Below are 22,816 nucleotides of genomic sequence, written 5' to 3' on the forward strand. Positions count from 1 at the left end.
ATCTCAGCCTGCCTAGTAAAGCACCTGTATTTTTGCCTCACTGAGCACAATACTGTACTTAGTTGTGTCCAGCCAGGCAAATACACAATCTTTACCGGAGCGGTGAAGAGATTAGTGCAGGATCTGAACTGGGGAAAGAGCCATGTCACTGTGGCCTGTGTTTGTAGCGGAGTACTCTGGGCTGTGACCCAGCAAGTTTGTACTTGGTGAGCCCTTCATGCCTGGAGACTTGAAACTCTAGAGATGGCTCTGGGCACCCTTGAAAATTGGACCCATTAATGTTCTGTTTGTTAATATTTTTATATATGTTTAAAATGCCATAAGAGGTGTACTCTAAACATGTTATCACAGGGAAATTAGCTGCACAGCTCCTGTTGATTTTAATAGGGAGATCTCTCACTTAAAACTCTGTGTAATGCTAATGAAATTTTTATGGTAAATATAAATAGTGCACCTGCTGGGGAAATGAGTCACTGAAAAGACTTTTTAAAAAACAAAGGTAATTGTTCTCATAACGACAGCATATAACCACAGTATCACATATAAAAACGTAATAACACAGAGGTGAAGAAAATGGCAGGACTTAAACTAAAAACAAAAGTCTCTACATTCAAAGAAAAGTTCTCCCTATCCCCCGCCCCACACTTGGCTGCTATGACATACACCCCACAAAAGCCGACTGACTTCAGTGATGTTTCAGGAGCTGTAAATCTGTTCAGAATTTGTTTGCCATCCTGCTTCCCCCATGCCATTGAGGATTTCATTTCTGTAAAACAAATATTCTGGCCAATTTAATTCATTCTACGCATCTTAAACTTTGTGGGCCTGATTCTTCTCTCACTGACATCAGTTTTATCCCAGTGTAGCTCTTACATTAATGGAGTTGCTTCTGATTTACACTTGGGTGAAAGAGTTCAGAATCAGGTAATGGGATTTGTCTCAATTTGAAGGTTGGAAGTTTTAGGGGAAAAATAAAATCTGCATGGGAAGGTTTGATTTAAAAGAAATTAAATATCTCTTCATAATAATTGCTTTACAAAACTGTACTAAATGCAGAGAAATGTGACAGGACTAGAAATAACTTACTAATGAAATAGGGTTAAATGCTGCACTGGGATGCATGGATCCATGCACAGTGATGACTTCTGCCTCACACTGCATGTTTCTGAGGACAGAAAGGGGTGCATAATGTTTTGTTTAATGTGAACTTTACATTAATAGCTGCCTTAAGTAGTATTCTTTGACACAGGCATTGTAAAGGAGACTGATAACCAGCTGGCTAGCTAATACAATTGAATGCATCAGATGGATTTACTGTCTCTCATTTAAAGTAGGTGTACTAAACATGTTGTAGTCAACCCAGTGTAAATTACTCTGAGGCTGTTCACAGCAGAAAATTAGAGTTGGCTTTCTCATGTTTCTTATTGAATCAATGGAGTGTTCTCCTTTTGCACTTTTGCTTTTTTCATTTAACTTTTTTTTAACATTTTAACTCTATAACATCCCACACCTCCCTCAAATTGATAGTTTACTTTGCATTTGGAGATGAGGCAATGTATTGAAACGTAGTCTGGCGGAACAAAAATATGATGTAAGAATTAAGTCAACTAACTACTAGGTGATAACGTAAAGGGGAACATATACATTTGAATTTGCATTTGGAATTTGTCTTAGACAGATTTGCTGTGGACCAGGTGTCAGCAGGAAGAGATTCACTATCATGTACGTCAGTATATTCAAAATACACAAAGTCTTTATTAAGCATTAGAGAACCAAGTCCAGAATGTGGCACCTGAAGCCTTCATTGAACTTTGGATCAGAACTTTGATGTGGCCTTACTTTTGTAAGGGCCAGAACCAGAAGACCAATTCTAAATACCCCTAAATTAGGAATGGGGTTTGTGGTTCAATCCCATCTCAAACACACACTTTCTCCATATGTTTATTTTATTGTATTGTATTAATCATGTAGATATTTTCAACCAATGTTGGTTGGCTTTCAGTTGGTCACAAGACAAAAAATGGCTTTTGCTGTTGACCTCTGAAGTGGGCCATGATTTAGCCTGGACACTCACTGACATTGGATGTGGACACGCCGATGAAGAGGCAGGATAGCATGGTATCCAGCTCCCATAAGCATCTAACAAGAAGAGCTGATCACCTCGCACTGCGGAGACAAATGGGATGCCTCCACTGATGTCTCCTACTGAAGGCACAAGCTGGCTGGCTCTCCTCTTGACTTTTGCACATAAGGAGCTAAGTGGTTATCTTGGGCATCCTGAGTGGTCCTTTAGGAAGAGCAGATGCCCCAACCCTCTCCAGCCTTCGGAAGGAGTCAGCAGGCAGACTCAATCTTGCCTGCTGAGGGGAACTGTTGTTCTATGCTCAAGTCCTTTATGCACATGAGGACTTTGGTGCATAACTAGGGTCCTACCAAATTCACGGCCATGAAAAATGTGTCATGGACTGTGAAATCTGGTCTTTTGTTGCTTTCAGATTTCACAGGGGAGACCAGCGTTTCTCAAATTGGGAGTCCTGAGCCAAAAGAGAGTTGCGGGGGGATGTCACAAGTTTATTTTAGGAGGGGTCACAGTGTTGCCACCCTTACTTCTGCACTGCCTTCAGAGCTGGGTGGCTGGAGAGTGGTGGCTCTTGGCCAGGCACCCAGCTCTGAAGGCGGCTCCCCACCAGCAGCAGCGCAGAAGTAAGGGTGGCAATACCATACCAGGCCGCCCTTACTTCTGTGCTGCTGCCTTCAGAGCTGGGCAGCCAGAGAGTGGCGGCTGCTGACTGAGGGCCCAGCTTTGCAGGCAGCGGTGCAGAAGTAAGGGTGGCCACACCATACCGTGCCATCCTTACTTCTGCGCTGCTGGTGGCGGTGGCTCTGCCTTCAGCGCTCGGCTCCCGGCCAGCAGCCGCCGCTCTCCAGCTGCCCAGCTCCGAAGGCAGTGCCGCCACCAGCGGCAAGGCAGAGGTAAGGGTAACAGCACCGCAACCTCCCCTGCAATAACTTGCAACCCCCGCCCGCCCCTCCCGACCCCACACATACAGAGGACCTTTTTGGGTCAGGACTCTTACCGTAACAATACCATGAAATTTCAGATTTAAATAGTCTGTGCTGACTTTTGGATGCAGCTTCCTGCCAAAGATACACTTGTATATATTATGACATAAGAAGCACCTCGTTTTGTGTGAAGCTTTGGGAAAAATAAGTGGTGGTATTATCTCTATTGACTTTTTACAGGACTTTGTTCTTGGCTGGGGGGAGAAGGGAAGCAGACAGGCTGACATCCTCCGTAACCTGTATGACTGTGTCCCCCCCTATGTACATCATCTTTGGTACAGGAATAGGCTGTGCACTTCCTTTATCAACCTGGGTAGTCTAGGTTGAAGGTCTGTGGTGTAACAAGTATCCTGTATTTTAGTAAACAGTTCAGCGTGCTTGGCTCTATTTTACTCCAGGATCTCATAGCCTCATAGACTTTAAGGCCAGAAGGGACCATCATGATCATCTAGTCTGACCTCCTGCATATAGCAGGTCACAGAACCTCACCCACCCACTCCTGTAATAGACCCCTAATCTCTGGCTGAGTTACTCAAGTCCTCAAATCACAGTTTAAAGACTCCAAGGTACAGAGAAGGAAGATGAGGAAAGGGGGGACCTTCTGCAGAGACAAGCAGAGAGGGAAGTATTCTGTGGCCCTGGACAGTGGCGACTCCCTCTTGCTTCCCTGGGATTTGGATTTTCCCATCAGGTGAAGGCCTTGGACTGTGGTGACCCTGCGGGGGGGAAGAGAGGAAGAGGCCCAGGGAGGACAACCTTAAGTGGTCTTGGTGGCCAGGTTACTGGTAGCTAAAAGGGCCCCGGGTCAGAGCTTGGTTGGGAGGAGCAGGGGTTGTGGCTGTGACCCGCTAGGCCACGCTTCCCAACCAGACCCTGAGTGGAGACTATTACTATTGGGATCATTTTCTTTCATATTAGAGAGCTGGGGACATGGGACACATAATTATTCTTAAATTAAACAAGCCAAAAAAAATCCAGAGAAAAATCTTAACTACTAATTTATTTTTAAAATGACCTAAAAGACATCAATGGTATCACAGATGCACCATCATATGATAGATCTAAAGTGTTGCTTTGCTGTTAACTGGAGGCCTTGATCCAGCAAAGCACTTAAGTATGTGCATCTTATGACTTCAGTGGGTCTATTCATGTTTAAGTGCTTTGCTGGTTTGGGACCTATAAATACACAGAAGACCGCTTCAGATCCTCTCAGAAGGCAGGGGAAAATCTGTGGCATGACTGATGTATCATAAAGAAAAGATAAAGAGCCTATCTTGGGGTACACTCTTCATGAGAACTGCTTGCTTAAAAGGGCTTTCTTTCGTCCCAGTTCAGCTTGTGGGTGCCCCCTAGGGCTGTGCCTTTGGACCTTACTATTGCTGCCTAGGATCAAGTAGTTAACAGAACTAGATGGTCTGAAACCAATTATTTCTGCCAAGGCACCATAGTGCAGCATTGCTCATCCTTCTTTCTTTTGTGTGCTCCTTCCTGCCTCTGCAAACATACATGATATATTTGTATATTTTGCTGAATGCTCAGCCACGCTGGTCCAGGTCTTCACTTGTGCAGGTAGGACAAGAGAAATTACATTTTTGTCGAGTATTCTTTTCTCAAGTTCACAGTGGCCCAACAAATGCCTAAATTCTTCTCACTGAAGTCACAGGGTTGCATGAATATAACAAAGGGTAGAATTTGTCCCAGTGATTTCATGTTTGGGTGAACTTCAACATGTATTGATCCAATGATTGAAAAAGGATAAAGGAGAATTTGCATCTGTATTTACCGTGAAGGGCAATATATATTTGATGGTCACTAAAACATTGAGTCAATATATGTATTATGTACATTCTGAATGTCTTCATCAGAAGCATCTGGAAATATCTCCACTGTAGCCAGGAGTTTCTCAAGTACCTATTTTTATTAAATTAACATTTTAAGCTAGGAGTCCAGAAATAAGTATTGAGTACTGGCAAATCAATCAGGAAACACAGATTTGCACATGCAATGTGGTTGGTTAACATTGTTCCTAAAACCAGTGTTGTAGGCCTCTGATGTGGAAAACCACTTTAGTTAACTGGGCAAAATCTATCCCTAGTGTTACTTCATTGATTTCAGTAGGGTCAAACCTGAGATATAGTTGGACCCTGACTTGTGTTTTCAGCCAGTTGTGAGTGAAAATTGTGTGTGTAACAATACCATTTATTTCTTATTATAATAATCAAATCTCTCTGCTTGTCAATATGCATGTCTGGATGCATGCATGGGCACTTGAATTCAAAAATTTAGCATAAACTAGGTTGTTGTTGCTGTAGAAGTTGCTCTTGACATTACAGAGGCTGTTTGGTCCTCATTTTATCAGTTGTCCAGTCTTGGAAAGAGTTGTTCAGTTAGTGTTTAATGAGATTTAATTGGCTATATTTTAACAGAGAAAGGCCTTTTCTGCACTGGTGGAGCTGCCTGAGCGCATGCACCTTGTGTAGATGTGCTGCTCCATTATAAACCATGGCTTGCACCAACCTGATTCCTAACCAAGGGGACAAAGGTCAGAGTTACAATTGGGGGAACTTCTCTAGTTGAAAATAGCAGGCTCTGTACCTAGATGTCATTAGAAAATTTCTGCCAGCGACCATTTTATAGATGAGAGCTACGGCCATCCTCCCCATCTCCTGCCATCATCATGGCTGCTTCCAACATTCTTCCTGTTTTCTCCCCTCATGGTTGCTTCCCTGTGCCTGCAAACCAGGGACTTCCCCCTCTGACCGTGTCGTTCCCTCTTCCACTCCCTGCCAACTGCTTTTTTCTCTCAGCAGCAGCTGGCTCCATCTGCCCCCACACTCCTTGGAGTTGAGAGGAGGTGGCAGCAAGAGCTGGAACAAGCTGCTGCTGAGAGGAAGAACAGGCCACTTTTATTGAGGTCCCTGTGTAAGCATTTAGAAGCCTAATTTTAGGCAATTGGAATTTTGGAAATGTTGGCCAGGGAAAAATAAAAGTAGAGTTTATACTGTAGCATTATCTGCGTGTTTTTGGTCTCCCTTGAGGAAAAAAGTCTTCAAAAACTCCAGCAAATTAGCTAAAAATGATCTTCCAGTAAATCAGGGGGATTAAAGTAATAAAATAGTCTTCTTTCCTCGCTCTGCCACTGACTTGCCTTGTCACGATATGCAAGTCACTTTTCCTTTTTGTGCTCCTGTTTCCTTTATGTAAAAGGAGGTTCATGTGAGGCTTAATTCGTAAAGGGCTTAGAGCAGGGCTTCTCAAACTTCATTGCACTGTGACCCACTTCTGACAACAAAAATTACTACATGATCCTACAAGGGGGGCCCTGAAGCCTAGCCTGCCTGAGCCCCGCTGCCGCGGGTGGGGTGGCAAAGCTGAAGCCCAAGGTCTTCAGCCCCAGGCAGGGGGCCTGTAACCTGAGCCCAGGCAGTGGGGCTTGGGCTTCAGCCTCGGGCCCCAGCAAGTCTACTCTTGGGGGAATTCTGTGCCACTGCACATGCACAGAGTTTGTCTCCCACAGATTTCATTGCTTCCCCGCAGAAAAATGACTTTCTGATGGGGAACCAAAGGGAAGTCACAAGAGCAGCCATGCAACCCTCACCAGCAGTATGTTTCGGGTGCCCAGGGCAGCTGGCAGAGAGGTAAATCCCTGTGGAGCAGAGGGTGGGACTGGGGAAGACCCAGCTGGTGGCTCCGACCCTGCACTAGGCACAGCTGCTAGTCCTGGCTGGGCTGGGGAGGACAGGACTTCCTCTTCCCCTGCACGGCATTTGGAGCTGGGTCAGACCCACCCCCAGATTTCTCCCTCAGTTGCAGGAAGCTCTGCAAACTCTGTTCCCCACCCACTTCCTGCACCCATCACTCCTCAGCTGCAGGGGGAGGGAGCTACAGGGAGCTGCTCCCGTATCTGCCCAACCCCCGTGCATCCAGACTCCCTCAAACCCAGACCCTCCTGCTGAGCCTCGACCCCCTCCCCCGTACTCAGAAACCCCACCTGATAAGCTCAACTTCCCCTGCACCTGGACCACCCCACCTAGCCCCAACCAGCTGCACCTGGATCCACGCCCCACTCCCCCAGCATCTGGACTCCCCAGTGAGCCCCTCCACACACACACACACACCCAGACTCCCCTGCCAGGTTCTATCCCCACACACACAGACCCTCTCCCTCCGCTGAGCCCCAGCCACCTTCACCTGGACTCCCCTGCAGAGTCCCATTACCATTGCACCCAAAACCCCACAACAAGCCCCTATGTATCCAGATCCCCCACTGAGCCACTCGCACCCAGATTGCCCCACACAGAACCCTCTCAACCCACACCTGGATCCCCCCCACACTAAGTCCTCCGCACTTGGATCCTGCCTTGCTGAACCTGCCTGCCCACACCTCGTGCACCTGGCACTGAGGGGCAGGACCCTGGGGTGTTCTGGGGCAAGCCTGGTCCTTGCGCTGTGTCAGGATTGGGTATAGCCTCACTGCTGAGTCCGTGTCCTGGGGGAAAGCTGCACAGTGATCTACCATCTCTGTGCAGCCAGTGGCCTGTGCTCCCCAATGCCATACTGGAGCCTCCAAATTTATTTGACAAATAAAATTTTCAGAATTTTAAAATTTTGTGAGCAGAATTTTTATTTTTTTGGGTGCAGAATGCCCTCAAGAGTACAAGTCTAAGCCAGCCCTGGCGACCCCATTAAAATGGGGTGGTGACCCACTTTGGGATCCTGACCCACAGTTTGAGAACTGCTGGCTTAGAGCATCTTGAGTGGAAAGCATTATAGATGAGCAGAGTATTATTTTAAATCTATGCTGGCATGATTGTGCTTCAGTGGGAAATGTACATCTTTTGTCTTTGCTTTCTATGAATTTTTGTGTATGAGTTTCACTATCTTGAACACTTGTGGGAAGTGAATTTTTGGTTTGCACATTCCATCCAATACTTTGGGAAAGTTAATTTCAAATTTGCTTTCTGTGAACATTGCATCAGAAATATGACATTTAGATGCTATAGTGACAGGTACCTTAGAAAGAAACCTGATTGTGGACTTGATCTAATGCCCTTTGAAGTCATTGGGAGTCAGAACCTGAATAGATTGGAAGTATTTGATCAGGAAACAAGATAGCTCTGACTTCAGATTTAGAATAGGAAGCAACTAAATAAACAAAATTGATTCAAATTTATTAATTACAATTAAGAAAGTCACAAATTGTTCATTGACATTGCATGAACAGAAAAAGAAGCAAACTTTGTTGACTAACTTACGTTATATATTATTCTTTCAGCTCTAATCATCACTTATAGCCTTTGTTTGAATAGTTTTGGTATGCTAACAAGGTGCATCTTTCCAGATGTCAGGAATCTTGCCACTTATTTTCTTGAGATTCTAAATGTACCAAAAAGAAGTTGCAAATTATCTGACCTGAAGTCCTTTAAAATCCATAGATTATGTAGACCTGGACTGTTGTCCACGTTAAGAACAAGAGCATTTGGTCTTTAATCATTGCCTGTGTTACCGGCAGGGTATTTTTAGTAACACCTCTTCTACACTACCAGGAAATGTTCTCTAGTCTGGGCATCTGTCCAACTCTTCCTTTTGTAAAGACCAGTCAAAATCAACAGATACACAAATCACTGTACTTACTGCTCTCATCACCAGACTATACTACTTTCAACAAACTTCATCTCTTTGTTAGATCACTTTGTGGGCTGGTGTCCACAGCTCTGGGCTGTGCATTGATTTGATCCTTTTAAACATTTCACAATATTTCTGTAATATGATTGATGATCATTTCAGTGATAACGTCTACTATATTTGTAGCTAGTGGGGATGGTCCTGCTGCTGAAAACAGGTGACAGATACCAGGACTTGGAAGCAAATATAAACAGCTGTATCTCATGTCTGTAACCTGCACTTTTGAGGGTTTTTCTGAGACGCATTGGCTTACTGCTCACGAAAATATTTTGAAGTCTTGTTTAATCAATATTTTCTGCTTTTCTAAGCAGGATTTTTTAAGAAGTGCCATCCAAAGACAGCCTGGATGTTACTGAACAGGCATGAGAAACCATTCTTTTGCCACTCCCCAAACTTAATGTTTTCTGGGCTAACACTGTCACAACAACTGTACAGAGCTGGCCTAAGGATACTGGGAAGCTTTAGCGAGATAAGTCCTTGGGATAAACAGCAAACTCAACATACTCATTTTACATCATTGCGTGTGTGTTTTTGTGTGCGTGCGCATGTATCTTTAGGTAATTCCAGTCTCCTGCTGCAGAGGTGAAGCCCAGCTGCTTGTATTTTTTTAACATTAGCAACCTGTTCACATCAGTTTTATGTTTTTAAGGTTATCTTCTCCAGGAAAAGGATTAGACACATTAAAAATTAAAGGAAGAAAGCCAAGGATTTTTCACTTTCTAGTTCCTCCATTATTAGTGTGAGTGGACCCAGGGGCTTCTCAGGACTCAAAGGTCAGCGGTGTTGGAACAAAGACATGTTTGATCTTGCTAAAGTTCAACTTAGGGTATAGCTGCATAATTTGAAGCATTTAGTCAGGCTCCATTTTGTGTGTGTGTGTGTGTAGGAGGATTTTCAGCATTGTCTCCAAAGTCACAGGACGATTCCCAGTTCAGTGGCAGCAGATGGCCCAGCCACGGAAATGGTATTAAATAGAACAAATGGGAAATGGTGTTCCAGGCAGGCTGCTGCAAAGAAGACCAATTCTTTTTCAAGTACTTGAACCCCACTATTGTTCTGATTCCCCTAAATTTAGAGAGTATATTATAGTTCTGATTTTTAAAAAAACCTTATCGGAACTCAATGTTTTTCTTGTCAAATGTTTGAAAGATGGATGAACAATGAAGAGGGTTGGCACAGAGAAAAACCACAGGTTTTACAATTGTCCATTATGATCTCAAGTTAGCAAAATACTTCAATATACATATTTAACATAAACTTAAAGGATGTGAGGAATCTTAATGACTTCACTGGGACTACTCATGTTCTTAAGAACCTTGCTGAATAAGGGCCTATATGGAATAATGACTTAGTGTAGAGTTCTGCCATTCTTTGAGGGGTGATCTAAGGTCCAATTTTTTGTTTTATTTGGGAAAAACACCCACTAACTTCAGGGGGAATTTTGGAGTAAAGACTGCAGGATAAAGCCCCAAGTAAGTCATAGAATCTTTGGGATTAAAAGCAATATGGGGGGGAAAAAGGATGTTCTCAAAATAAACATTAAAATGCATTAAAATTCACAATTTTGAACTTTAGCATGTTCTTGTTGAAGGGAATTTTCTTGATTGAAAATTGTAAACAGCAAGACAATAAAGAAAAAATGTCTCTGGTACCATCTTATGTCTTAGAAGCATATCAGGATGAACTCTTCCTGCTGCAATGTTCATTTTATGGTAGAGATATTACAACCGATGAAATAAGATTTTTCCCTTCAATTGAAAGAAATATTTCAATCCAATAAACACTCATTTTCCTAAACTGATCACTGAATTAGGTCTCTTCAGAGCTTAAAGCCCAATCTTAAAGATTTGCTGAATTTATCCAAAAAAGTACCTTCCTGCAAATCAAGTATTGTCGTATTCACTAAGGGGCTGGTCCTGTGAGATGCTAAGCATACCCTAAACTCTCATTAGTTTCAGTACAGATTCAGCAGCTTGCAGGGTTGGACCCAAAATCGCTCAGGCTTACAACCAGAGCCAAGCAAAACTTGCTGGTTCCCTTTCACATTGAGAAATTTTCATCTCATTTTGTTTGGGGTGGTTTTGTTTTTCATGTTTGGCCAAAGTTTTGGGTTTGAACCCCCCTAGTAATTTGAATATGAAACTCAGCTGAAGCTGCTGAATTTTACATAATTTTGACCGCAAACCACTGGGATGGAAGACGTATGAGCAACTTCCTTTTCGTTCCATGACTTTAATCCAGTTCTGATCTTTGTTATAAACTTCAGTGTGTTTTAAATGGTCTTTCCCTCAGAATTGCTTTGTTTTTGGCTGATTTGTATAAGTTATCTGTTCATTAAATAAACCAAACCCTCATCCCCCCCCGCCCCTCCCAGGTCCCTTACTGCAATGGATTACCTAAAGTTTGCTCTTTTGCCAGTCTTAGGTAGAACGGATGTATGAAATGGAGCAAAACTGGAGAGGTGCTGAGTGCCTTGTACTTGTACTTGTTCCCATTGACTTTAGTGGGAGTGGCTAGTGCTCAGCACCTCTTGGGTTTTGGCCTCTCTTTGGGCTCTAACGTCTATACCAGAAAATTTTTGAGTACCCTCAAATCCCCCTGACATCTATGGTGCATTCTTCACCTTGCAAGCTGAGACCTTAGATTTTAAGATCTGTGGGCATGGATTACATCTTCATTTTTGTACTTTACAGCACTCAACATACAGTAAACGTGCAATGTTATTTCAATTATCTATTTATTTCCTCAGCTGTGGTAGAAAAGAGAAGACTGACACCTTTTCCCGAGTCTCACTATGTTAGCTTCCTTGTGAGAGGCATTTTTTTAAATCTGCAGATCCTCACAGGCTGTCGCTGGTGTCTTCACGTTGTCTCTGTGTGCTGTTCTCATTTGTTTCTCCTGCAAAGACATTAAAAGGCTAGATGCAATTAATTTTGTAAATCAGGTCAGTTGGAAGTAAGGGAATTTAGCTTCTCTCCGGAGGCACTTTGCATCTTGCAGGATCAGGTTCAAAGTCTGAATAACATAAGACTTGATTTTCAGGACTCCTAAGGACCCATAGCTCCATTTCAAATCAATGGAAACTTTGGGTGTTCTGCTCTTTTGAAAGTTAGAACAGTTGTATTCTGGTCATTGCTGAGGCTGCAACTCAACATCATCACTGTATGAGCACAGTTTGACTCCTGCAACCAAAACTGACTGTAGTGAGGTTGCGCGGGTGCAACTGAGGCCAGAATTTGATTTCTGATATATTTATTCACTCATCTCTGGCTAAATTCAGCGTTAAAGTCAATGGGTACATCTGCAGTGCAGTTGGGAGGTGTGATTCCCAGTGCAGGTAGACAGACTTGAACTAGCTCTGCTTGAGCTAGCACGTTAAAAATAGCCATGTGGGTGGCAGCTCAGACTAGCTGCCTAATTCCAAGCCTTCCTGACCCCCAGTTTGGGTGGCTAGTCTAAGCTACCACCTATGCCACAATATTTTCACTGCTGTCTTCAGCATGCTAGCTGGAGTGCTGGGACTCACCCCTCCCAGCTGAGTAAACATACCCAAGGAGACTGAGTAAGGCAAGGAGGACTGGCCCATAATATAAAGCAAGCTTTGTGTTGCTAAGCTTTCTAAAATGTGTGATAACTGTTGTGCAGATGCAAGTGACTCATTACCAAATTGCTGCTGATCGTTAAAATGTAAAATCTGCTTTTTATGAGGTTGTCAGCAAAGTAATGTTTGGAGAATTTATTCTGAAAATGTGCCTTTTGATTTGGTAATAGATACTCAGGTAAAACTGGGTGATAGAACCTTAACTAGATTTTTAAAAAAAAAACCCTCTCACATTCTTACCCTTAATTTCATATTTTTATTCCAGTTTCTGTTTTTGTTTTTCAGCTCTGGAATTCCAACACCTTCTCCAGCTGCTGATGCTACCACATTAAGAGGTCTTGTTCTCATCTGCTTATATTTATCTCTATCCATCTAGGTGCTTGTATAAACTGATGTTTTAAATGTATTGCAACATTCACCTTGGGGAGCTTGATGGCTTGGGATTGGTAATTAGACATGGATCCTTTAACCTTGAGGTCACTGCTGATCCTGATAGGGTCCTGTAGATGCTACTGTAATACAAATAATGATGCTGTCAATGCCTAACGTGCAATTGCATGCACCTTGAAAGATCCTAATTTTAAAATTGGCTTGGGATGCTTTTTAATATCTGTGATTTTACACTTTCAAAAGTATCACATCCTTGTTAGGCAGATCAGATTTTTGTGTAGTCCTGAATAATATCTTTGATTTATTTTTTTCTATACCCTATCAAATGATTCATCTGCTTTGTTCTTCTCAGGATGGTGGGAGCAGGAATAATTGCAAACATATTTTAGTGTGTTGAACTGTCTAGCAGGAAGTGTGCACAGGTGTTTTGTATTATATTTTTTTTAAAAAGTTTCTTCTCGTTCTCAGATGCAGCTGCCAATGTCCCACACCCTCATGAGGTCTCCATTGAGAGTCCATCAGATTATACCTTCAACAAGAATGAAGATTCAGATGCTAGCGTAAGTAGTTCTTCATTTGCCCTTCGTAACTGCTATTACTTGGGTTTGCATTGCTTCTTAATCCAGCTTGTCTCTCTTTCACCTCTTTTTTCTGATCCTGCCACAGGATTTCTAATAGTTTCAAACAAAAGATAGTAATTACTGAGGGTCGGCAGGATTTAAGAAATTTACTGGCGAGACTTGATAAAGCAATGCCTTGATGAGGTAATGTCTGAACCAATGGGATGAATTACGTAAAGTTAGTTCACTGCAGAAAGAGATTCTCCCAGTCACACAGGGTTCATAGTGAAGCTTCCACACATTGCTAAACATGGACTCCACCCAGAAGTCAATGTATGTTTTGCTAGTACTGCAGGACTGGACACTGGGTGAGGTTTTCAAAAGTACCTGTGTGACTTAGGAGCACAATTCCTATTGGAAGACAACGTGACTTGTGCTCCAGAGTCATTCTGGTACTTTTGAAAATCCTATCTAATAGAAGGATTTCACTGAGATGGTAGTATTTATAAGCATCCGTCACCTTGGTATCTATCTAAGGCAAAACTCTCCAAACTTGAATACCTAAAGTTAGATACCCAAATTCCTTTTTAAGCACCCAATGTAAAAGTGAACTGGCTTTCAGAGATGCTGAACACCTACAACTCCCAATGAAGTCATTGGGAGCTGTGGTTGCCTCAGATCTTCTGGAAAACAGACCACTGGTTAATTAGGTGCCTAAAAATGGATTAGGGCCAAACTTTAGGCACCTACTTCTGAAATTGTTGGCTTGCATGACTAGAGAAGAAAATTGTGCAAATCTGTGAGGTGAAATTGCCTGTTTTGGGTTTTGTTATAAGCTTCAAACTCTCATTAGATTAACTGAAAGGTTCCTGAAACTGGGCTAATTTATGGTACTGGGCTAAAATCATGCAAAGCTCAGTAGTTTAGCATGATTGTGATCCAAACCAAGCCAAACTCTATAGCTTCTCTTGGAGTTTTCAGGTCTGTTCGAATATGAAACTCTCTGAACTACCAAGAACAAACACTGAATATGAAGTTTACGTGACCCCTTGTAACGTGGTTCCTGAGTTTATCATGGCTCTGGTTCTAAATCACTGACTGACAGTGCCTCTGGTTTGGTCCCACCTACACCATTGTTCTTTTTATAAAAGAATTGCATGGATTGTGTTAGAAGTGTAGCTGAGCAGAGATGGGGACTACTCAGTAATTCAGAGGGCAATGTAAAATTAGATTACTGCTGCTACAGTGCTTTCTCTTTTTATAAAGTAACACTACTCAGTGCACCCAAACTGTATTGTAAATTACAAGAACAAAAGCCAGCATTTCTCATCTTATATATTTACACGCTGCCTTTACCTTTATTTTTGGGTGACTGGCCAGCGGTTCACACCACACAGAAACACAAACAATCAGGTAGTAATAGCTGTCCACTACATGTAAATTTGCCGTCGGATGCCAGCTAGTTTTAGGTTTATTACCAATGAGCCTGACCACTGATGGTTACCCAGTGACACACGAACCCTTCTTACCAGGAGAAGTCCAAGATCAGACTTCAGAACTCTGAGCCTCAGGGGAATGGAAATCCTCTCCTAAAGGTGTAAACACTGATATCTGCAAAATTGAGACGGGGGGAGGACACTGTAGAGCACTAAGGAACCACAAGCCCCAAGACAGTTTACAAGATCTCTCTTTTTTTTTTTTTTTCCTTTAACCATCAGCAGCCTGTGAATGGGGTTTGGAGGGAGAGAATTACATTTAAAAATCATTACAAGCTCTAAACAGTATAGAAGGCACTTGCTGATGGCAGTGAATCTTTTGGAGAAGGAGGTGTGACGGGGAAGGTTTCCGTCCCTCATGTCAGATACAGCAAAGGCTGCTCTTTAGTTTAAACAAAATCTCTCTCTTTTATTTTGTTTTTTTTTATTATTTTAATCTGCCTTGCGGGAAAAATTAATTTAAATAAAAGGAAAAAGATCTTCAAGTTATACAAACGTAAAAAAAGTAATCCTAGAGGTTTGTAAATAAAAAACAAAAATGCCTCCAAATCAACTGGTTTCCGCCCCCCCATCATTAACACTTAGTATAGGGCAATATTCTCCATTCTGTTTCCGTCAGCAGAGGGGAGCCACAGCAGGCTAATGCAATCTTAGAATGCATCAGGCAAGGTATTTCCAGTAGAGACAGGGAAGTGTTAGTACCATTATTCACGACATTGGTGAGACCTCATCTGGGTGCAGTTCTGTTCTCCTGGGAGTAAGAAGGATGAATTGAAGCTGTAACAGGTGCAGAGAAGGGCTATGAGGATGATCAGAGGAATGGAAAACCTTCTGTAGGAGAGGAGACTCAAAGAGCTTGACTGGTTTAGCCTAACCAAATGAAGGCTGAGGGGAGATATGCCTGCTCTCTATAAATACATCAGAGGGATAACTACCAGGGAGGGAGAGGAGTTATTTAAGTTAAGCACCAACGTGGACACAAGAACAAATGGATAGCAACTGGTCATCAGCAAGTTTAGGCTTGAAATTAGAGGAAGGTTTCTAACTATCTGAGGAGTGAAGTTCTGGAACAGCCTTTCAAGGGGAGCACTAGGGGCAAAAAACCTAACTGGATTCAAGACTGAGCTTAATAAGCTTATGGAGGGGATGGTATGATGAGACTGCCTACAATGGTATGTCACTGATCTGCGACTGCTAGCAGCAAAGATCCCCAATGGCTGGTAATGGGACACCTGCTGGGGAGGGCTCTGAGTTACTATAGAGAATTCTTTCCCAGGTGTCTGGCTGGCTGGGTCTTGCCCACATGCCCAGGTCTAACTGATCCCCATATTTGGGGCTGGTAAGGAATTTTCCCTGAGTCAAATTGGCAAAGACCCTGGGGGGTGAGAGGGGAGTTTCATCTTCTGCAGCCTGGGACATGGGTCACTTGCAGGTTTAAATTAGAATAACCTGTGCATTCTCTGTAACTTGATATCTTAAACCATGATTTGAGGACGTCAATAACTGAGCCAGAGGTTAGGGGTTTGTTACAGGAGTGGGTGGGTGAAGTCTTGTAGCCTACAGTGGGCAGGTCAGTCTAGGTGATCATGATGGTCCCTTCTGGCCTTACAGTCTAAGTTGACCTTGGCTGGGGCACATGAAGGGAGGAGGGACTGATTCTGTGGCATGTTCCCCCTGGGGCCCTGTGGGAAGCCTGACCTTACAATAACAAAAAATTGCGGGCTGGGGCTGATAGGTAGGGTCACAGTGAAGCAGAACTAAGAAGCAACTGTTCTTCACGGCACACTGCCCTGCTAACCCTGCATATTTTAGGTGAAGTTTGATTGGATATTGCTTGCTTCCTGAATCAGCAGTAATGCCCGCAAATTCCCTGGCAGCACAGCCTTCTGAGGCATCAGCCATTGGCACCAGGGTTGCTTCAAAAATTACAGTGCAGCTCTCCAGATCAAATGGGATACAATTGGGTATCTGCAGATCACCCAATATCCACGCATATCTCATGAGATCCTTTGGTTACAGAAGCTGAATCCCATCCTATTTCACTGAGGGAAAAGGGGGGATACTTGCCCGCAAAATGACGCCATAAACAAATAGGTAACTTGTGTGTGTCCTGCCCTCTGCATGGATAAAACCCACAAAGCGTAGAATGGCCCAAGGATTGAGCTTCATATAAAAAATAACCAAGAGCAAATCATACAGGTCACTAAATCCCATTGTTTTCTTTTGTCCTAGATCAACAATGAGATCAAGAAGGAGGATGGGAAGCTGATGAAACCTGTTCCTGACCAGATGGTTGAGTTCAGAATCCTTATTTTGGGAGAGAAATACACTGAGGAATTGAGTGACCCATCCACCATGCAGCATCAGCTACTCTCAGAACAATTTATTTCCCAGGTAATTTACCTTCTCTGATCTTTTTCCCACAAGCTCCCGGTAGCAATGATAGAATGTCTAGTTGGCAGCCGGTGTCAAGTGGAGTGCCCCAGGGGTCGGTCCTGGGGCCGGTTTTGTTCAATATCTTCATAAATGATCTGGAGAATGGTGTGGATTGCACTCTCCGCAAATTTGCGGATGATACTAAACTGGGAGGAGTGGTTGATACGCTGGAGGGCAGGGATAGGATACAGAGGGACCTAGACAAATTGGAGGATTGGGCCAAAAGAAATCTGATGAGGTTCAATAAGGATAAGTGCAGGGTCCTGCACTTAGGACGAAAGAACCCAATGCACAGCTACAGACTAGGGACCGAATGGCTAGGCAGCAGTTCTGCGGAAAAGGACCTAGGGGTGACAGTGGACGAAAAGCTGGATATGAGTCAGCAGTGTGCCCTTGTTGCCAAAAAGGCCAATGGCATTTTGGGATGTATAAGTAGGGGCATAGCGAGCAGATCGAGGGACGTGATCGTTCCCCTCTATTCAACATTGGTGAGGCCTCATCTGGAGTACTGTGTCCAGTTTTGGGCCCCGCACTACAAGAAGGATGTGGATAAATTGGAGAGAGTCCAGCGAAGGGCAACAAAAATGATTAGGGGTCTGGAACACATGACTTATGAGGAGAGGCTGAGGGAACTGGGATTGTTTAGTCTGCAGAAGAGAAGAGTGAGAGGGGATTTGATAGCTGCTTTCAACTACCTGAGAGGTGGTTCCAGAGAGGATGGTTCTAGATTATTCTCAGTGGTAGAAGAGGACAGGACAAGGAGTAATGGTCTCAAGTTGCAGTGCGGGAGGTTTAGGTTGGATATTAGGAAAAACTTCACTAGGAGGGTGGTGAAACACTGGAATGCATTACCTAGGGAGGTGGTAGAATCTCCTTCCTTAGAAGTTTTTAAGGTCAGGGTTGACAAAGCCCTGGCTGGGATGATTTAATTGGGGATTGGTCCTGCTTTGAGCAGGGGGTTGGACTAGATGACCTCCTGAGGTCCCTTCCAACCCTGATATTCTATGATTCTATGTGGCAGCCGTGTTAGGGACAGCTTTTCCTTACGTGGTTCTCCTGAGCTAGCTAGGGATTTTGCTGCCTGAGGCATGCTGGGAAATGCCTATCACCTCACTCTCCAGTCATTAAAAATGTGATGCCTCAAATATCCTTGCTGTCCTGATCTACGACAGCCTGCTCTGCTTTGAATGGTAAACCAGTGCTGCTGCTCTGAGATCCAGACTCTAACTCAGTGAGAATGCTGGGGCATACACTCACCATATGTTGTCAGCACAGCACTGTGGGATTTTCCCTTTATGCTAGAACTCCCCAAAATTATGCTTTATGAAATGCCTGAGAGAGTGCCAGCCCAACAGCTCCTGCAGTCGTGGAGTTGTGTCCTATGGACAGTGTACAGGGGCACAGCCTGGTTCTTGTTGACTAGGGATTAATCTAGTTGAGCTTCTCCATCTCTTCGTACAGGACTATAATTTGGCTTTTTTGCAGGTAGAGATGGGAAGGTGCTTTTGTGAAGGATGGGCTCCATACAGTGGGGCAGAGGGACTCAGTTGAAGCCTGAGTTGGGAAGTTCTCGGTTTCCTTTTCTGCTTTTACTAATGCATTTTGCTTTATTATTATAAAAACATTATTGCTTGGTGGAAAAGGCTTGGCTGATAGCAACTGCCTTTTGTTCTGTTGCATCACTCTGCCAGTTTACACAGCTGCTTATCCAGGACTAAGTTTGGCCCTATTCTTTCTGAATATTTCAGTGACTCACCAATAGGGTTGTGAGACAGGGCTTCAAGAAGTGTCAAGATTCTCATTGTCTCATGATGGGATTCCATCTGATCTTAATAAAACTTCAGGGCTTGGAAAGGCTGTTTAAAATTTTAATGCTTCCTTGTTACTGAATGGCCTACCTAAATTCACCCCAGAGCTCTCTAAATTTTTGGCCAGTTTTAAGATCCAGAATACGTGAGAATATTGAGTCCCAACTGCTAAAGCAGAAAGGCTTCCCAGCTTAATTTCAATAATCTTAACAAGTGGAGTGAACCTTCAGATGACGGTAAAAGCAACTACCTTCACAGCAGTGAATTCTTTTAAAGAGAGTGAATGATGGTCACAAAACAACAGAGCACTACTCAGTACTGTCTGGGAGCAGCAACATTTCCTGAATGGGTGGACACCCCTTACATGTAATACACCATTTGTAACCTGAGCCACCAAGCCCATACTCACTGCTCACTTAGGCCCTCACTCAGCAGAGCGTTTAAGAACCTGTCTAAATCTATTCCTCTTCATCAAAGTACTCGAGCACATGTTTAAATCCCATTGAAGTAAATGGAAATTAAGCTCAAAAGTGTTTTGCTGAATAAGGAAGGGCTGCTGAATCAGGGTCTTAAATCCTTCTGAAAATGCACCTCTTCTGCAATTCCCACAACTCGTGGGTCCATAATATTTGCTGTCCTAGAGCTGTTTTTTTAAAAAAAATAAAAAATCGTTATTGGGCCACTGATATATGTGTGTGCACCAAAACTGAGCGTCTGTGTGATCATATCACTGTAACTCTGGACCTTCCTCGCCCCATCTCCCTGTTTCTCACCCATACTCATTGACATGTCCACATTTTGACCATAAGCCCTTTGGAGCAGGGACCTTGTCTGTCTTTTGTATTAGGTAAGACACCCAGCACAACTTTGTGTGCTATAAAATAACCAACAATAATGGCATTCTTTTCTCTAGCTTTATTCCCTTTTCAGTCTTATTAGTTGGAGCTCTTCTTGGCAAAGTCTGTTGAATCCATTATACTGGGGCTAACTCTATGCCAGATTCTGAGTTAGGTGGGAAATAGATGGACTCTGTCCTTAAGCCAAAGGGTGTCACCACAACTGTCATGTATGGCCAGTTTAGGTCAGACGTCTTAATTTTCCTAGCTGTGTGGCCAAATAGTAGTGCCCTAGTGTATGTGGAAGAAATGTCAGATGGAATAGGGGCCACCTGGCATCTGGATGTTCCGTTCCTTTGATCCCCTGCCTATTTCTCTCTGTGCTTGGACACAGAAGCCTTTGAAAATCAGCAGCACTTGGGATAGTTTAAGTCTCACCAGAGACTGTTTAAAAACAGGTCTGGGGGGTGGAATCTGGGGAGTAAAAAATCTTGTGATGACAGATCACAGGGATTTTCTGTTCCAACATGAACCCAATTACTGGTGGTTTCTCCTATTTGTGGCCCACTATTGCAGGACAGTTCCCTCTTTAATTAGGCCTGGACACACCAGCACTTTACCACCCGCATGTTTCCCCTCCTAGCTTCACCCTCACCCGGTGGATTGTTATCTTTCTTCCCCTCCCGAACCCTAGATAATTCCACCCAGTTAAAGCAGCCTAGCTAGCCCAGTAGCAATTGGTTGTGTTCTGCACTAGCACCTGGTTCGCTGACTCATTGCTGTGTCTTGGGATCTGCTATAATGTGTCCTAGATCCTAAGACTTTTGTCTTAATCCGTCCTACATTTAATCCGAAGAATTTTAGAGGCAGTCATAACCTTTGGTTGGGGGGAAAGATTTGAGTTGGCTAAGCAGGATAGTAGTGTATGGGTGCATTGCTGTCAGGAGCTGTGGAGACCGTCAGTTAAATGGGCTCATATAAAATCTGATTGTGTTTTAACCTCATGCATATCTGTTGAAAGGCCACTACAGAATTAAGATGCCAGAGAGCTCTATTGTGATCATTCAGATTTGTAGTTCCCTTCTCTCTGTGTACAGTCATATGTCTGTAGATTTCCTATAGGTGCTGGGTATACTCACAATTTCCTTCTGTTTTTGTAACAAGAAAGAGATGCCATCTCAGCTCATTTTATATACAGATAAAAAGTTCGATGATATCCTATGCCCTTTTCTATTATAAATAGATAACTCATCATTTTATACAATGCTGCAAATATTTCATAAAACACATTTATCTCTCTGGCTTTTTTTTCAAATAGGTAAAAAATGCATTTGAAGGATTACCTGGATACAATAATATCCATGTGCTGGAATTCAGGTAAATAGATTTATAAAGGCATACAAACCTAACATCAGTGTTCTCATAACTGACCTACACAACTTTTATTGATCACTGCTGCAGAGGACAAATTTGATCAGCTGTTTCTTTCTTCTGCCCATGAAGTCAGTCAAAGCCTCTCTCATGATGTCTGCCCCTGTTTCTTTGTCCTAGGATTTAAATACAATAAACATGTCTTTTGCCATTTGATAATTCTCCAAGATTCTCAAATGTTCATAATTTGATACAGGTTAGTATTAAATGCAGAGGAATCCAAACACTCTTGGGAAAACTTTGAGTGTACTTAACTTTTTATCCAGTCTGTTAGGGAAGACTGGATGGCTCAGAAGGTTAATGATGAAATATATAACATTTCACTTCTAAGTCACAAAGAGGCATAGATGAATAATTTGTAACAAATTGTTTATTTGACGTATTTTGCATGTCTTTCTGTTCATGAATATTCTGTGAAAAGACTGAGTTTCTCCAATTTATTTGTTTTTCAGAATGATTCGAGTCCATTTGTTTTGTAAATATTGTTTCCAAGAGATTTGTAGCAAGTACTTGAAATTGAGATTTGAGCTGGTTTGATTGGATGCACAGGTCACGTGACATGTTTCTGTTTCCTGATTGGCTTGAGTATAACTTTTAGGATTAGGTTTCTGATGTGAATACACAGGAGTATGAATCTGAAATTTATCTGCCTTAACATTTTGCACTAGTTGATTTATAAGTCAGTATTTCTCTGAATATTCCTGCCAATAAACTCAGCTGCTACAATACTCACCGGAAGCAAAAATGGCAAGGGACAAAGGATACTTTTGTGGTTGGAGCACCAGACTGGGAATCAGGAAATCTGGATTCAGTTCTCAGCTCTGCACAGATTTGTTGTGATTATCTTGAGCCAAGTCACGCACCCTCTCTGTGCCTCAGTTCCCCGTGTGCAAGGATAACACTTCTTTACCTTAGCGGGAGGGGGTTTGTGATGGTGTTCAAATGCTGTGGTTATGAGTGCCACAGAAAAGCTGATACAGAATGAAATAATAAAACATTTAAAAGGTTATCTGTGGGCCTGGTTTTGGTAGGATTTGCCTGTTTGTGTAGTGACAAATTCCAATCTAGCCCAGTGTGCAGTGGTTTGTTAATAATTGGCAACTATTAGTTGATCTTTAGGTGTGCAAAATGAAGTGGTGGTCTCATAAAATGGTTCGTAGTTCATAAATGGCCACATCATATTCTCCCTAATATTTATCCTTGTTCGCAGTCTCTGCAAGGGAAACTTAAGCTTTGCAGGAGCATGGAAACAGCCCTTTCAGTTCTCACTTTTAGCAGAAGTCAGAATCAAAACACACAGGTGTGGCAGCGTAGAAAAGCCTGCACGGTCTCAGCATATGTAACACCAGTTCCGTAGAGAAATGGCTTCCATCTCCATTAATGCCATTCCAATACCTCCTATCAGTCCCAGCAGCGTGCAGAGTACGTACACTGCACACACCCCTAGCACGGGTATAAGCAGCCGTGTGTGCACTGCTTAGGCATGTAGAGTAAAAACATGCCAGAAGCC

General features: G+C 43.0%; 1 protein-coding gene across 2 annotated transcripts in view; it reads left to right on the forward strand.

The window, feature by feature from the left end:
* Nucleotides 1-22,816, forward strand: part of IMPG2 (interphotoreceptor matrix proteoglycan 2) — a gene marked incomplete at both ends in the record, with an annotated part of 86,214 nt that overhangs the window by 43,662 nt on the left and 19,736 nt on the right. For both annotated transcript variants that reach the window (XM_084629426.1, XM_084629427.1), the window contains 4 exons: nucleotides 12,635-12,684; nucleotides 13,208-13,299; nucleotides 17,028-17,189; nucleotides 21,194-21,252. In XM_084629426.1, coding sequence (XP_084485552.1) covers nucleotides 12,635-12,684; nucleotides 13,208-13,299; nucleotides 17,028-17,189; nucleotides 21,194-21,252 — 363 coding nt within the window. The remainder of the gene's footprint in view (nucleotides 1-12,634; nucleotides 12,685-13,207; nucleotides 13,300-17,027; nucleotides 17,190-21,193; nucleotides 21,253-22,816) is intronic.

This window comes from Lepidochelys olivacea (genome assembly GCF_965140295.1).
Source record: "Lepidochelys olivacea isolate rLepOli2 genome assembly, chromosome: 1".
Classification (NCBI taxonomy): Eukaryota; Metazoa; Chordata; order Testudines; family Cheloniidae; genus Lepidochelys; species Lepidochelys olivacea.